At 31.7% G+C, this 18,353-nt stretch overlaps 1 protein-coding gene and 1 pseudogene across 5 annotated transcripts; both read right to left on the bottom strand.

The window, feature by feature from the left end:
- Nucleotides 1–1,753: 1,753 nt before the first annotated feature.
- Nucleotides 1,754–8,849, bottom strand: LOC114192137 (disease resistance protein RGA2 pseudogene; annotated as a pseudogene). Of its 4 annotated transcripts, none has more exons than XR_014996814.1 (3): nt 8,181–8,849; nt 7,806–7,908; nt 1,754–4,893 (listed from the first exon to the last, which is right to left on the bottom strand). The product of XR_014996814.1 is annotated as a disease resistance protein RGA2 pseudogene, transcript variant X2 (transcript). The 4 variants fall into 4 exon arrangements; XR_014996816.1 differs by having other exon boundaries at nt 8,471–8,849; XR_014996815.1 differs by having other exon boundaries at nt 8,502–8,849.
- A 6,933-nt stretch (nt 8,850–15,782) lies between these two features.
- Nucleotides 15,783–16,582, bottom strand: LOC114192394 (auxin-responsive protein SAUR19-like). Its single transcript, XM_028082101.2, has one exon. It carries the CDS (start codon nt 16,421–16,423, stop codon nt 16,034–16,036), a length of 390 nt encoding a protein of 129 aa, XP_027937902.1. The 5' UTR covers nt 16,424–16,582; the 3' UTR covers nt 15,783–16,033.
- Nucleotides 16,583–18,353: the final 1,771 nt, after the last annotated feature.

The raw sequence follows: 18,353 nt of genomic DNA, 5'->3' as shown, positions 1-18,353 counted from the left end.
TTTACTAGTTCTAGCTACTAGCTTCAACTCTAGGTACTAGCTCTAGCTTTAGGTACTAGCTCTAACTACTAGTTTTAACTTTGCCTATTAACTCTAGCTACTAGGTAACTACAAGCTCTAGCTACTAGGTATAAACTCTAACTACTACCAGCTACTAGCTACTATCTTTAATTGCTAGCTCTACATACTACCTACTAGCTACAAGGTATTAGCTACTAAATCTAACTACATGCTTTAGGTACTAGTTATTAGTTCCAGCTACTAGCTACTAACTTTAACTACATGATTTAGGTACTAGCTACTAGTTCTTACTACTAGTTACTAGCTCTAGCTACTAATTACTAACTCTAGCTTTAACTCTAATTACTAGCTCTAGTACTAGCTACTAGCTCTATCACTACCCACTAACTCTAGCTACTAGCTCTAACTTTAGCTACTAGCTCTAGTTACTAGCTTTAGCTACTAGCTTTGGCTCTATCTCTATCTACTAACTTCTAGCTCTAGATACTAGCTACTAACTTTAGATACTAGCTACTAACTCTAATTACTAGCTACAAGTTCTAGCTACTTGCTCTACTAGCTACTAGTTCAAACTACTAGTTACTAGTTCTAGTTACTAGCTCAAGCTCTAACTATTTGGATGAGTATTTTGACAACAAATGATGAATACATTCTCTACCTCATATAGTTAAGTTTTATAATATTTTTTTAGTACATGTTAGCTTAAAGTCATGGGTTATCTTGATTGTTTGATTGATTAAGTATGTTTACCAAATGAAATGGAACTGGCCATGGTGCTCTATCATATGTCAAACAAAGCACAAATACTCATGATCTAATCAACGTACATATTCTTCATGTTTTAAGCTTTATGCTTTATTGTATTTAATTACTCAATCAAAATAGGTGTAGAATTTTGCTTTAACAAACTTTCTCTTTAAATGTTCACATATATTTGAGTTTGAACAATGTTGAAAGCTACTTTTGGGAAAACATGATTTGTTAAATATATATTTCAAAATATCATGTTCTAACTTAAGTGCTTTTAAGTGTCATCAAAAGGGGGAAGAATATTGAAGTAAAAGTCTAACACTATATAATTTTGATTAAGTATTTCAAACAATCGAGTATAAAATATGGTGACACTTCATTTGTAAGTGTCTCTATTTATAGGTCTCCCATGTTTAATGGTGTCAATTACCAATTTTAGAAAACAAGGATGATTTTTTTGTTGAATCCATTGACAAAGAAATTTGGGTTGCTATTGTGAATGAGTTGTTTGTTCAAAAACATATTACTAATGATAAGCAAAATGGACAAGTCCCTGGAGTCTCTAAATCGAGGAGAGGAGAAGAAAACACAGTATGATTGTGTTACAAAAAATATTATTACTTCTGCATTGAATATAGACGAGTTCTTCATGATTTCATAATGCAATTGTGCAAAAGATATGTGCTAGAGGCAACTCATGAAGGCATAAGAGATGTAAAATAAGCAAGGAAGCATGCACCGATCTATTGACTGCTCAAAATAATTCAAGGTTTAGCTAAGTTTGATGTCTTTAATTTTAATTGAACTTCCACAAACTTTTTAAGTGCATTGGCTACTCAAAACTTTTATATTTTTCGATTAGGTTTTTATCATTTCTTTTATTTACTAATTGAGTGACATGACTATTATTTTGTCTCATTGTCATGTTTTCTGGTCTCTAATGTTAAGAAATATATGGTTTGGAATTAATATAAAACAATACTGAAATAATAAGTCATATGTAATTTTACATTGACCACTATTATTTTATAAAAAAACAAGATAATATGTCAACAATCACATTACACAATTAACAAAAAAAATTAAACAGTAAAATTTAATTAAAAATATAAAAGCTTTAAATAATCAATTGAACAAAAAAAATTATTAAAAACATCTAAATCTATGAGACATAATGTAGCACCAAGGCAATTTAGACATAGAGATGGGGAATGTGAGCTATTATTGGCCAGTCCTCTCCGCTTTCCTTCTCACATCGCTTGCTTAACTCAAGATTGCAATCTAGAATACTCAATACTTCCACACTGCTAAGGCTTAGACTTGTTGGAAGACGCATCAACTTGTAACACCCAACAATGGTTAATTTACGAAGCAAGGGAAGCTCTCCAAAGCAGTCAGGCAAGAATTCCATGTTTGGAAGATTCCTTAATGTTAACTTCTTCAAGGCACTCATATATTGTAAACCTTCCACCTCATAACATCCAGTAATCCCCAAAACCTCAAGAGAGGTTAGGCATTGCAAACCTGCCCACACTTTCAACTTAGGAACCCTAATCATTTCTAATTTCTTGAGAGAGTGCAAACCATGCAGCGAAAAGTTAGGACAATCGTAAACTTTAAGTGTGAAAAGGCACGGAAATTGGTTTTCTCCATCCTCACTTGATAACCTTATTAGGCTTGGAAGACTTTCTAATGATAGATATTCTAGAGCCATGAAAGCAACATCATCATCACCATCGTAGAACTCGTCCTGCACGTATTTTACATATTTTGCCCCAGTTATCATTAGCCTCTTTAGCGAAGGTAATTTCCTCAACATCGGAAGTTTTATACAGTTTCTGCATAACCACAGCTTTAGATAAGTTAAACTTTTGAAAGAAGGACTAGACATCCACTGTGGAAAACAGACACCTTGGTAACCTTCCAGCCTCAAACTCTGGAGAGTCTGGGTACAAGGTTTAAGGGCTTCAAGAACCTCCTCATCATTTCTTGCTAACTCCCCCTCTCTAAAACCCTCCCATCTCAATGTCAACTTATTCAGTTTCTTACTTGACATATTGCTTTCTTTGGCATCATTTATGCTTTTCACTCTCTCTAGATGTTCGATGTCAATACATCCTTTAAGCTTTAGTGGTCCCAATTCTGACAACAAGAACCCTCTTCCGTCGCGAACTAAGTACATGGATAAATTCCTTAAGGAAGTTAACTTCCCCATATGAGGTGCCAAACGTGATAGCAACTTGCAGTCTTTAAGAGACAGTTGTTGCAGGGATTTTAAGCGTACCAAATTGTCAGGCAACTTTTGGAAAGTATAACAATAATCTAATTTCAATATCTGTAAATTCAGTAATTTACATAGGGATTCTGGAAGAGTTTGGAAATTACCATGAGAAAGATTTAAGTACCTTAGATGTTTCAAATCACCAATTGCGGATAACAATTCTTTCTGTGGTTTTAAGTGAAGCAGCCTCAAAGAATAACATTTCACCACGTCAGGAGAAAGTTGGCCATTTTTCCCTATGTAAGTCCTTAAAGATTTCACCTTATGCAACTCAGTTGGATGAAGCTCCCATCCATAGTCTGAGAAATGGTGGATTCTTTTTCTTTCAAATAAAGCACGTGTGTTATCGTCATTTGTGATACAACAAACCTCCTCTGCAACAAATTGTGCAAGATCATAAACAAGATCGTGCATCTTGAAGCTTTCAACTTCGCCAAATTCATCTTTCTCAATGTCTTGAAAAAATGATCTCCAGTATAATTCATTCCACACACCATCACCAACATCTTCAGCATCTAACTTCCCATCCGAGGAAATGAATCCATTAGCCATCCAAAGTTCAACTAAATATTGTTTTTCTATTCTTTCGTCTTTGGTAAATACTGCACAATAAGCAAAACATTGCTTAAGATGTATCGGTAAGTTCAAGTAACTTAATCTCAAGGCAGGCATTATATTGTGCGTTAAACCCCAGATGTTGCTTTCCTTAACTTTGAGCCACTCTCTTACCTCTCTTTTGAAGCGTAGAAGACCTCCTAGCACTTTTGCTGCCAGAGGCACTCCCCCACATTTCTTTACTATCTCCTTCCCTACCTCTACAAGCTCCTCGTGTTCTACTTCATCCGCTACAAAAGCTCTGTGTTTAAACAATCTCCAACAGTCATTGTCAGATAGAGTTGATAATTCATAAGGTGGCACTGTTCCCATGATTGCAGCAACCTTTGTAAGACGAGTAGTGACCAAAACGGAGGCACCCAACGCCCCACAAGCCAAAACCGATTTCAACCTCTGCCAACTTTCTTGATCATCTTCCCATACGTCATCCAAAACAAGCAAATACCTCTTATTTTGTAGCAGATCTTGAAGTTTTCTTTGCAGTGGATCTAGATCTAAATCTTCACAGGCATGCCCAGACACTGCTTCAATGATAGCTTTAGTCATTCTCTTCAAACCAAAATCTTCCGAAACACATATCCAAACTCTTGGTTCAAAGCGTTTTCTTACCCTCTCGTGATTGAAGATGAGTTGGGAAAGTGTTGTTTTTCCAAGTCCACCTAAACCTATGATTGGATAGACTGATAAATCCTCATCATTAGAAGCATCATGAACCAAGAAATCTATAAGTTTATCCCGATCTTCTTCTCTTCCATACACATGTGGTTCGGAAATGAATGAGCTTGTTTGGCGCCATTCAATTACTCCACTTCTTCTCTCAGGAACCATCTCAGCTAAATGAAACTTAGTCCTTTCATCAACAATTTCTTCCAATCTCTCGCTTATCCTTTTAATTTTCTTACCAATTTTATAACGGAAAACAGTACGCTTGGGATGAAAAGTGGACAAGCCAGAGCATTTTACCTTGTTTGATGGACAAAGTTTGACTCCTTGGTACTCCAACCTCAATGCTTCATAGGCACACTCGTCCAAAATGTCATCAAGAATGTAAGCAGCTTCTTTTAGCTTTTGTAACCAATCCTTTATAGATCTGTTGGAGAATTGTTGCTCCTCACCATCTGCAAGGGTAGCCTTGATTGTGGTGAACACGCTGGCAAGCCTTTCTAAGTCTTGATCAAAACACAAAAACAGTTCCAACTCCTTTTGAACAAGTGAGTTCAAATTCCCTAGCACAAGTTCAATTATTGCTTCAGCCATCTTCCAAATTCTTATTCACAAAATGAAATTGCTAGATTGTATGCTTCAGAAATGGAAATACAATGGTATCTATGATATCTTGAAGTGATAAAACTAAAAGGCAGAGGAGACATAACCCTGTTTTCAACACATAAAAGTATTTTTGAAAAGTTGCAGGGGACACGCACATGTGAAATTTATTGATCAATGGCCATAGTCATCAACACAACTTTATTGCTGTCACTTTATTAACTTCATCTTTTTTTATTTAAACTAAATATCAATTCATTCATTATAACCATGCTGTAAAAAATACATGCTTTTAAACATATTAACATTTCCTTTATTGATATTTTATTAAAAATAAATAAAACAATAAGTAGAAAAATTTCGAACACACGAAGAGAAGTTATAACTCTTAATAGCTATAATATAAATTATTATTAGTATTGAATAAAGTAATGTGGTACTTTTACCTTTCTTTTTTTGTTTTTTTCTGATTATTGTGCTTTTACTTTATAAGATACTTCATGATTGTTTCCATTTTATATTCATTATTATCTTTAACTATCATCTAAAGACTCATAGTTGATCAATATGATAGGATGACTATTAAATTAGCCTTCAGATTAAAAGCATATAAAAAAATTATAATATACAAAATTTAGAAAGAAAAAAATACAAATAATTTTAAATTTGTGGTTGGTCCAATACTCATATGAAAATTCCCTTTAGATTTATGTCTTCTTTAGTGTTGTGTATCTTTCCTACTGGGTCAGTTGTAAATTGTAATACATAAACTATTGTCGAATCTGCATATACTTATACAAAATTTTAATTAATTTTAATTTGTCACTTGCAATAAAACTTTCCATAAATAGTGTTTAACAAGATCCATTGAAATAGTTATTAATCATTTCACATATTATCAAAAAATATCATTTTTTAAAAAAATAATTATTTTTTTCCTTGTCCAGTTTTTTCTAGGTTTCTAATGTCCATATCACTCTTTTTTGGTCAAAGTTCGTTCCTCCCCTATCCAAAACCACTCTGTTCCACCAATCTCTCTTTTTCTCATTTCATTTCGAAACACTCAAAACAATTTCTCTTCCCCAAGTCACAAACTCTAACATTTATATAATTTAAAAACTCGACTCTGTTTTAAGATAAACAAAGACTTGGCAAAAACAAATGTTATGTTTAAAATTGGAAATTTGTAGAGGGAATATAGATGCAAGCTTTAGAATGAATTTTATAACCCACTTATCAATAGAAATTACTTCATTAAAAATTGTCCATAGTGTCTTAATATGGATCAATGAATATTTTTTAGCCTTCCATTAGTATATTTACAATAAACTTCACTTTAAATTCGAAAAATATGAATTCATTTTTATCTAGTAGGAACTGTGTAATAGAAATAGAGATATCAAGAAAAGCCAAATGATTCCTCACATCGGTGGTGCTATGTCTTTTTCAAGAAGAAGGGATAATTTGGTATTTTTTTATTGATATTCTATTCTTAGTTCTGAGTTATATTATGATTTTTTAACTTATAAACTTTTCTTGGAATATATATATTATCTTACACGCAATAAATGAATATTTTAAATATATCCACATGCTTTTATCATTCAATTTTTTTTTTTGAAAACATGGAAGTGAAAACAATTTAAAAAATATAAACAAAACAATAATTTGTTTTTCTCAAAGCATTGAAAATTATAAAAAGAAAATTAATATTTGTAAATGACAAATATTCATACGTGATCAAAACTAATAGATTAAAAGCAACAACTAGTTACTGTGATTGACATCAATAAAGGATATAAACTATAAAAATAAATAAGAAAGCACTAGAACAAATTAACATCAGAGATTAATTATTGCACACAGAATGTATAACTTTAAAATAAAATCCACAAATACTAATACAAGATATAGTAAGCATGGATATTACACATTGCACCTTCATTTATCATTATTATAAAAGCATTGGATTGCTAGCAGAGGATTGTATTGAGACTATATGCACTCTCAATCAATGATTTAAATCACAATTCTCCTACATTTGAAAGAATACAAGCTACATCTTATAAAAGAAATCTAGTGTTAGTATTACATCTTAATAATATATTTATTAGCATTTTGTTGGTACAAATAAATAATCAATAAAAAAACCGACTCCAAAACTTCATATTAATGCTTAAGGTCCTAAGTTAACTTTTATTATTTTCCTACTTAAACGTATCTTCTTTTTTATTTGGTATTTTCCTCCAACCTTCAACAATTTCAGAGTCCCTGTCTCCATTCATTCTCCAGCCCCAAACGCTACACTCCACACCACTCAGCTTCTCTTCCCCTTCTTCTCCACCACCTACATCCTCTCTCCCTTTGCAACTACACCACTTGCATCCCCTTTCCTTGCACCTCCCCTCCAGCCCCACTTGCATTTCTCCTTCCCATAACTCCTCTCCTGGCAGTTCCTCCACCTGTACTTACCTCAAAACCTTATTCATCTCCACTGAACCATGACCCCAATTCCTTTATAAACTCCCCCTCTTTCATCCCTTGTTTTTAACTTTCCATTGAATAAAATCAATGAGGTTCCATACTGCATGCACATGGAATATTATTCTACACTATGTTTTACTTCCCATATTCTCATCACAACCTTATTCGAGCAGTCTCACATCTTTCTAGTTAATTTGTTTTAGAAAATATTAAGCTTACACATTTTTCTTTGACAGATAAGTGTCATGATGAACCCAACACTCCATAGCACATGCTTAGCCCTTATTGTTTATATGTTCAAACCTAGGAATCACTTGAGGAATGACAGATAAAATCAACTTGAAGCCAAAGCAAACAAATTAACACAAATCCTGAATGAGAAACATACCTTTATAGCCCCAACACCTACACACTCATGACAACTATTAAAAGTTATATTCTTCTCCTCCCCTCATAATACGCATAAGAAGTTCAAGGTCTCCACCATAATCCTGTTAAGAAGAATTTCAGGGATCAAAACTCAACACATGTTAGAAACTTCGGACTGAGCGAAAGCAAACAAAGTTGACCAAAATCAAATGAATGACTTATTTCTAATTTTAAACTAGCTCCATCTTTTCAAGATATTATCTTTTATAAGCAAGCAAAATAGTGACTTTGATAACAACAAGATCATGATTTTTAGGGGAAATCAATGTAGATAACAAGTTAACTGAAGGGTTTTAAGAACGACATTGGTGTCAAAGATAGATAGACGACTGACATGCTACAATTCAAAATCACACCAACTGTCGAAGGATGAAATTTGCAACATTGCTTTATCGGTATCCCTCACGCTTCTTTCCAGCTTTTACTTCCTCAAGTAGTTCTAGACTGTTATGGAATTCATACGAGTTTAAGAATTTAATCATGAAATGATTAATAAAGAAAGTCACAGGAAAGAAATCCCAAAAACATTCTTAACTACATTTTTAACACATACATGCAAGTATACAAACATTTTTAAACCACTCAGAAAAACAGAGAAATGAAATGAACCACGAAATTGAAAACCTAGAAGCCTATGTAAATCTGTGAGACTAACGAATGAAATTCTCAAGATCGGTTGGAATGGCAAGAGCCTGGGTTCTGAGTGAGCTTGGGTTTGGGACTTCGATTGCATTAGGTGGTGATGCGAAAAATCAAGAGGGGTGGGTGGTTGCGTGATGGAAGGCGTGAATGACAGTGAGGGAAGGTTAGAGAATAGAGAGGTTGTTGAAGCACCGTCATCGGAGAGGAGGGAACGGCGGAAGCACTGTCGTCGGTGAAGGTCGGAATATCCTGACGAGGAGGAGACATTGTTTTGAACGAGAAGAGAGAAGCTTATGAGGATTGGCGGTAGAAGGTTTGCGAAAAGAGTTTTCGGGAAAGAAGAGAGTTTGTGGGCGTTAAATTTTTTTGAGTCTAATTGAAGTAGTAAAGAATTGCAAAGTTCAATTTAAAATCTTTGGGAAATTTAATTTCGCATGATTTTTTTTAGGTATAAATACACATTTGGTACCCAAACTTTTTCGGAAAGTTTAATGTGGTACCCGAACTTTAAGAATGTTCAATTTGGTACCCAATTTTCTAAAGAGGTTCAATTTGGTCATTTCCGTTAAGTTGGAGTTAACACCGTGTCCGTACAGTAGGTGAGAAGCTATACGGCTTAACTCCAACATTATTACTCGGATATAGCTAGCTCTTTTAGGTACTTGAATATTTCCCAACTGTTCTGGTCCATTTACAGTTATTGCTTCTGTGAACATTGTAGCTAAATAGTCCCGTGTCAAGCTATGAAATTTTTTTTTTTAATTTTTTTTCAAAAAATTTAAAAAATTGCCACGTGTCAGTTTATCATCGTGCCACGTGGCAGCTTACAAGCATGACACGTGACAGTAATAGTTGTTTTCAATTTAGTACCCAATTTAAATTTTTGGTTCAATTTAGTACCCAAATTTTTTAAAATGATCCAATTTCGTCCTTTCTTATTTGAGACCAAATTAGTAAATAAGCTTAATTATAATTTATATAAACATGTTAAAATAATTGTTTTGAATTTATACATCAAATCATTACACCTAAATATTCAAATTATTTTATTTTTTACAAGTGTAAAAAATTTCATGTATAAAAAATTACAAAGGTTAAAATGAAAAAAATAAAATAATTTAAGTATTTAGGTGAAATGATTTGATGTATATATATATATTATAAAAAGTTATTGTAACATGTATATATAGGTTGTAATTAAGCTTATTTACTAATTTGGTCTCAAATGGAAGATGACGAAATTGAATGATTTTAAAAAATTGGGTACTAAATTGAACCAAAAATTTAAATTGGGGTACTAAATTGAAAACAACTATTACACTGCCACATGTCATGCTTGTAAGCTGCCACGTGACACGATGATAAACTGACACGTGGCAATTTTTTTAAATTTTTTGAAAAAAAATTAAAAAAAAATTAAAATTTCATGGCTTGACACGTGTCTTGTACGGACACGGTGTTAACTCCAACTTAACGGAGATGACCAAATTGAACCTCTTTAGAAAATTGGGGTACCAAATTGAACATTCCTAAAGTTCGGGTACCACATTGAACTTTTCGAAAAAGTTTGGGTACCAAATGTGTATTTATACTTTTTTTTTAAGGTTGTATTTTCATCCCATTTAAATTTATTGAAATATTATATTTCTTATGCCTATTTCAGTCATTTTTGTGAATGTTTATCATTACTAAATTCAATAGTTTATTTCTTACTAGTTGGGTTTCTCATTCTTGTATTAATGTGCAATTCATAATTTATCCATTGACGAAATATTTGTGTGCAACATTTTATAGGAAATTAACTTTGAACTTATGTAAAATAAAAAATGTTGGATATAATGTGTGGAATTTTCTTTTTTAATCATGAAAAAAATTTCATGGAAAATAATGCATGGGAAAGATCTCTTTTATCCATGAAAAATATTTGTAAAAAGTAATGTGTGAAAATATTTTTTTACTCATAAAAAAAATATGTAGGAAATAACATAAATATCCCTTTTATTCATAAAAAAATTAGTAAAAAATAATGCATGGGAAATACCTCTTAACCCATGAAAAAAATTCCAATGCATGACAAATACACTTCTTATCCGTTAAAAGAAACCATGAAAAATTAAGTTTTTCTTTTTTTAAGTGTAAAATGATAGTTTAGTTTAACAACAAATTACGTAAGACTTTCAAGTGTTTAATCTAAACAATGATACGACATTCTGCAATCTTAATTTATGTTAAACAAAACATGAATATGTTCAGATGATAAACATATAGATTTTAGATAAGTTTGTACTACATTAAAAAGAATATATATATATATATATATATATATATATATATATATATATATATATATATATATATATATATATATATGCTTATTGTATGTTGCAAGAAATGTATGTTACTAACTCCAAGTTGATTATCTTCCAAGCACAAGTCACATAAAGTGATTTCGTATAAAAAGAGCTAAATTTTGTTTTATTCAACAATCCCTTTATGTTAACATTGCCTATTATGGAAAAACTATATGTTTTTTATGGTTCTTCACTTTATTCAAAATCATGTAAAAGAACACTATCCAAGAAGAGATGAGTACATCCGATAATAGAGATGTAGTGTAAAAGAAGAAAAGAGCTATTCATGTTACATGATGTGCATTTGATATATCCTTCACAATCAATCTCACATCAAATGCAAGAACAACATTCAAAAGAGTTAAAGTTACTAAACAATAAAAAATGAATTTATAACAACTATTTGTCTTCATATATGTAAAGCAAATAGAAGAATGAGATAAAGAAAGACCATGTTACATTTTGTTGAAACACTACTCAATTTTTTGTGTCCATCAAAATCTTCAATATTGTTCATGTTCAAATAGAAAACTTGAGGAGAGTTACATAAATCTTATATACATCAAATATACAATATTTCTCTCTAGTGAGCAACACAATGATATATAGATAACCACTCAAATAATCTTTTCATCTTAGTAATGAGTGGTTGTTTGGAAAAAACATACTTGGTTAAGCAAGAAGCGACTTGTGGAAAGAATATTTGGTTAAGCCAAAAGTGATTTGGGAAAAGATTACTTGGTGAAGCCAAAAGTAGGTGAAGCCAAAAGTAGCTTGGAGAAATAATACTTGATGAATCAAAAATAGCTTGTGAAAAGAATACTTGGTTAAGTTAGAAATGACTTGTTGAAAGAATACTTGATTAAGTCAAAAATGTCTCGTTGAAAGAATACTTAAACAGGTCGACCAAGAGTGACTGAAAGCCGAAACAATACTCAATGGGTTAGTCATGACTGTCTACAAGCCCAAACAATACTTAAGGGATTAGCGAAGACTGCCTACGAGCCTAAGCAATACTTAATGGTTTAGTTAGGAATGACTATGAGCACAAACATATGAACCTAAATGTACTCATTTTGTATATTTTTCAATATTAGTTTGCTTAGTGATGCTCAATCTATTGATTAAGAACTATACGTAGTCTATGTGGTCAAACAAACCAATATAAAAATATCTTGTGCATGTCTCTTTCTCTTTATATCTTTACATTACATTTTATCATTATCTGCACTAACTTGGAAAGAAGAGCTATATTATGATAATACATGTTTAAAATGTTTTAAACAAGTAAACCAATTAAGGCATGGAGTTACGTTTCTTGCATTATATCAATCTAAAAAACCACTAATTCATCTCTTGTCATATAAAAATATTGTACAAGTATTCATCATCAAACCAATATTTACGAAAAGTTAAAAAAAAAAGAATAACTAAAACACAATTCAACCCTCCTTTTTAGGTTTAATTGTTTTTGACAATTCTCATCTAACAAAACCAAAAGTTATACTCCATACAAAAAAGTTAAAGTGGACTAATACAAATTATGTCGTCCTTTTCTTGCTTTGGAAAACAAATGTGATTATTTCCTTTACCTCTAAAACTTTACATAAAATCTAAAAGTTTACAACATAATTATTCAAAAAAGAAAGTTGTTATTGAATGAAACAACTTCTCTAAATCTAACATCTAAAATTATCAATCTCTTATTAGTCATTTTTGTATATTTTTAGTTCAAACTCTAATGTAAACCTTCTTTAAGTACTCAGGACCTTAAACGATGTCATTATACCTTTTCCTTCATAATGGTCTTACATCGACATGGACAATGCTAGTAGGTCCTTTGCTTCCACAAATAAATGTGTGTAATATAAAACCGTTTTAACTAAAGTATAGTCAAAAGGATACTTGAAAAAGAGTGTAAGATTGTGATTTATTTTACATCAAATTTGGGTGAACATATCACCATTCACTATTTCCCTTAGTTTACTTAATCTTTCTCTATAATTTATACCTTGTGTGTCTCTATACTACCCATACATTCCTTAAATTTCTGTAAATTTTACTTCATATTCTTATACTTGATTTATGTTCATTGAAATTTATTTTAAATCTCAATGGCATATTTTATCTTGCAATCATCTTTCCACATTCATTTTCTATATACTTCTCAAAGCTTAGTTTAATTAAAAAAAACTTCAAATTAAATTAAAAAAAATGTCATTATATATGCATTTTGGTTGTCCCAAAATTTTTAGAAGAATTATAAACTAGGTTACTTTCCAAAAAATAGTCTATACTTGGATAATGTGTTAGCAATTGGGATTGGCCCTCTTACCCCAAATGACATTCTAGTAGTAAAATGGAAGGCTCAAGGTGAGATATTCTCCCTTTTAAGTTGCACCACACAAAGCTTATGCATTTATTTCTCTTACCATAAGAAATTGTGAAAAAGATATTGTTGTATTTATAGGAAAAACTTTGCACAAAAAGACAAAAGGTGTAGTAATTCTTAACCCTTGTAATCACACTTGGAAGGTTGCCACGCGAAGAGAAGAAGAAAAATCTAATTGAATGTATCCTTTTTATTAAACTTGTCATATCATAAACAATAAATAAGGGTAACAATATTTTCTTACTTTGTTCTTATATATAGTGAACAATTGTTTTTAGAAAAGAAAAATGGATTAATGATTATCCATTTTGACTACTTTTTTACTCCCGTGAAAAATTGTATTTACTTTCTTTTTTACTTTCTTCAAATGGACATGCACATGATTGATGGGGTTAATGAAATTAACCTATCATTAACTTTTTTGTCGTCACTTACCAGTAACTTCCTTGCCCTCAAAGTGACAAAAGAATCCAAAGGTTGTTTTTCAAAAAAACTTGGCAGACCCTCGCATATCACTGTGCCTCGTAGATCAAAAGCAGTTTTCTTTTCCACCGTCCCTGCGAAGTCCATCGTCCCCTTCGAAAATCCACCACCACGACGAAGTCCACCGTGTTATATTTACTTTTGTAATTTTATCTATGTTTGTAATCAATCAAAAATGAACAAAATTTTTTCTTTGACCAATTTTTCATTTGACTTCGCAGGCACAGTGGACTTTGCAGGCACGATGGACTTTGTAGGGACGGTGGACTTCGGAGGCACGATGGAGAAGAAAACTGCTTTTGGTCTGCGAGGCACGGTGATATGCGAGGGTCTGCGAAGTTTTTTTGAAAAACAACTTTTGAATTCTTTTTTCACTTTGACGATAAGGAAGTTAATGGTAGGTGACGACAAGAAAGTTAATGGTAGGTTAATTTCATTAACCCTTCAATCACGTGCATGTCCGTTTGATGAAAGTAAAAAAAAAGAAAGTAAATACCATTTTTCACGTAAAGAAATAAAAAAGTAGTCGATGGGTAGTCAGTAAACCATTTTCCTTTAGAAAAAGGAGCTCACCAAACATAATGCCTAATTACATTACAATGTTCTTCAATTTGATAGGTGAAGTCTTGGATTCATCCATTCTTTAAAGTGTCTAAAACATCAAACAGATTTGTGGGTTTACTTGTTCTTCGGTGTTTGAAATGCATCAAACCAATACTTGAGTTTGTTTATCGTTAAAATTTTTAAACTTATTAGACAAAGCCATGAATTTGTTTGTCATTCAGAGTTATATATGTGTCAAATCAAACCTTAAGTTTGTTTGTTCTTAATAGAGCATTAGACGAAGTTTGATGTTCATTTTTCATTTAGAGCACATAAGGCAAAATTTTCTGTTTGTATGTCTTTCGGGACGCATCAAACAAAGTCCTCCATTTGTTTGTCCTTAAGATGTCATCAAACAAAGTCTTTCTTATTGACAAACCTATATTTTTGTATTGCTTGAAATGGAAACACAACTAAAATTCGTAATCGCAATTGTTTCAAAATATTCAATTAAAAAATATCTTTAAAAATTATAAACTTGCATATATGCTTAAATAAACAAGTAATAATTAGTTTTTTAAAAGAATAAGGTGCTACGATTTTAACCTTATCAACCTTCTTAATTTACTTCCACTCTCACATACAAATTCTTTATTACATAAATAATGAGTATCTAGATAAAAGTTTATTTAAAAATATCATGAGAAGCTAAAACACTATATTGAAAAACAAACTAAAAAATATGTTAGTTACGAGAACAAGGCAGAAGCAAACTTGTTTTTGATGAAAGAGTTGAGTTTTTCTTCATTTGAGAAAATAAAGATTTCATACTCAAAGATGGTCAAAACTCATTCAAAAGGAGATGGTTCATTCCAAGTCTTCAAATGAGTAAATCACAATGCATATATGAATTAGATCTTCCACTTAGGATATGAATTCAACCTTAGTTTTAATGTATGATATTTATCTTCTTTTTATAGAGGTTATTGATTTTGAGGATGATTTTAGATAAAATATATTAAAATCTCGTTAAAATAATTTTAAACTAATTGCTCTATAATATATTAAAAAATATAATTTAAGTCTAATTTAATTCTACAAAATCAATTTATAATATAAAGTTTTACTTATTTATATATTATAAAATTATCTTATTTTTAATTAATGTAAAATCTTTTACGCATGACTATTTTTAAATGTAGCCAATACAATCACATAATAAAAAGAATGTCATTTATCAAGGTTTTACCAGCCCTGGGCGAGTAAATTCAAAAGGAAGAGCACACATAATACACATGTAAATCCAATTCTGGTCGTAGATTATCTGATTCTTTCCAAACCAAGGAGACAGTACAATACAACATTTCCATTGAAAACATCCATTTGACTAATTGAACAACCACGATTGTTGCCACTGATTGCTGAGGTCACTTTTCTGGCACTGGATGCCAGTTGTAAAAGTAAGTGACACGTTTGATTTCTCAAAGTCTATGATAAAGATATAACAAAACTCATAAGCTTCCGATAGACTAAAATATTGAATTATTGATATACTTCACTGTCATAACGTCAAAAACTAATTTATAAGTCAAAACAATCATACATGAAAATCGTTTGTTTGCAGAGATAGCTTCAATTGAAACTAAAGCTACCAAGATCAGCTAGCCAACATTAAGACCCGTGTTCTTCATAGATCATCCAATAAGGTCATGGTTTTGATGCATTAACAATAACCACAGAAACAAAAACAAAACACATGACAGTTTTTCTGCAGTTTTAAGCAAAATCTTCAAAAAGTTTTCCTAAGTCAAACTTGCCATTGTTGCATTCAATAGCATTCACCACCTCTTGAAATGTGGAAGCAGTGCATGGAACCACAAGGCCATTCCTCTGAGCAAAGCCAAATTCATTGTAGGCCTTCTCCAGCAGCATCTTGAATAGAGGGTGCGAAAGGTAGCTGGTTGGGACCACATATCTCTGCCGTTCATCACCGACGTAAAGTGCTAAAAAACCAGTTGGGGTTACGCCAGACCCAGATTCCTTCTCCTCTTCATACTCCTTCAGCAAACATTCATGGTGGAGAGTGTCAGGGTCACGCTCAGCGCCACCAACACCCTTCACTTTCTTCGCTAGTTTCTTCAAAGATACCATCTTTTTCCCAAGCATTCTGCTTCAGATTATTAGACTTAACATCAAAGGGTTTTTCGGCACCAAAAGGGTTTCTGAGAAAGATGAGGGAATGAATGGCTTAAAGATGGGAGATTTAGATTTAGGATGGTATTTGTAAGAGGGAACAAATGAGAGGACAATGTGGAATGTTGTCCTTTTGAAAAGTCAATTGTTGTACGTTTGAATGATAATAATGTTTTTTAGTGTGGAAATATGTTCTCAAGTTGTCTTGCTGACTTAATAATAGTTAAATTAAGAGAGTAATTAATAAGATAAAACTTGGTATGGTTATTGAATATGGAAAAAGACAGCAGCAATGTGTGGCACACTACTACTTCAACCACTTTAGAGTTTAGTAGAATAGCAGCATGACAATACAATTGGTGAGTCTTACGTCCACATTTGTTGGTTGTGAATTATTAGGTGGCAAAAGCGTACCTGTCATTGAAGTGGAGCATACCCATGTCTTGCTCCAGGATAAAAAAAAAATATTAAAAAATGGTGGCATCTATAATTAAACCTTTGATATCGGTCATTAAAAATGATAAGACTACACTAATCCCGTGGGCGTGGTTACTAGTGGTCCACTAATTAGAGTCATGGTGGCTTGAATCTCCAAATGGATTATGCTTTAATTTTGACTTCTTATGTGTTATCCTATAAGAAACTATATATCAAATAAAATCTCAAGTTAGAGAAAGCCACAAAAATGTGAGCCACCAAATGGCAGAATTAATGTTTATAGTATACTGAATCCTGTTTTTAAGAGCCGTATCAAATCTTGTATCTTAATTTTCCACCACTCTTTTGCTAGGAAAGAAAGTTAAGAAATAGTATAATGGTTGGATATTCAAATTTAATTATGTATCACATTAAATTAAGCTTAAGTATCACATTAGTTAAAAATGAAAAAAAAAATTGAACAATATATAAGAAATCATATGCATATATAAGTCCATTATCTTAAGATTTTTTGTTAAAGTGATTTTAATCGTTTATGTCACGTGAACTCATGACTCATTGGTGTTATCACTTTTTAGGAAATTTTTAAAAAAAATATTTGTTAATGGTATCTGAGTTGATGATCAATCTCTTATATACTAATGTAAAGGGACTTGCACTTAAGAAAAAGATTGTTGGGATATTTAAGTGTGAGGACTCATATTTCATTGGTATTTTGTTTCTTTGGTAAATCCTCTCTCAAAATATCTATTGTTCTTATCTGAAGTTTTTTGAGTTAGCATCGCTAGGATCAATAATTATATTCGGGTATTGTTAGCTTTGGACACTAGTTTTGTCCTTAAAAGACATTTTGAGAGGTTGAAGGAAGAAATTATATTTAAATTATCCTTAACCTTAATTTATAAATAATGTGAAACTATTCTGTATATCAGGACTTTAAGAGATATTTCAAAGTGGTGTTTTCTGAATCCACAGTTTGGTCTATTTTCTACATCTTTGTCGAAAGTCATAAAAATCCTTGATGGTAAGAGTTTTGGAAATTTAAAATGAGGTTTTGATATGAATATACCAACGGTGAATAATGTGAAGATAAAATATGAGCTTCAATAAAATAAAAATGCCAAAGTAGGAAGTACTAAAAGTTAGAGATTCATTAATTTAAAAAAAAAAATAGAGAAGGAAGTTACAAAAGAGAGTCATCATTTCCCTCAAAAGAAGAAACCACACTCATGACTACGTAGCACCCCTACGAAGGATCATGTACAAAAACAGTTATATGTTGCAATTCTAAAAGACATTTGTGTTCACACATTGAAAACGAGTAACCATCGAAAAGGAAGGCTGGTCTAAAAGAGGTGGATACATTGGTGTTAAGTTGGAGCTTCTTCTTTGATTTTTTGAGCTATTGACATTAAAAACTTTAATTTGTTTCGCAACTCCAATATTTGAAGCTCGATCTTCTCCC

This window comes from Vigna unguiculata, chromosome 7 (assembly GCF_037176805.1).
Source record: "Vigna unguiculata cultivar grain cowpea cultivar isolate G323 ecotype 2 chromosome 7, ASM3717680v1, whole genome shotgun sequence".
Taxonomy (NCBI): Eukaryota; Viridiplantae; Streptophyta; class Magnoliopsida; order Fabales; family Fabaceae; genus Vigna; species Vigna unguiculata.
The sequence above is the reverse complement of the archived record's forward strand: the minus strand, read 5'-3'. Positions and strand labels throughout refer to the sequence as shown.

Coding starts and splice junctions, on each gene's coding strand:
- LOC114192394 (XM_028082101.2), bottom strand. CDS start 16,423: ATGCTTGGGAAAAAGATGGTATCTTTGAAGAAACTAGCGAAGAAAGTG.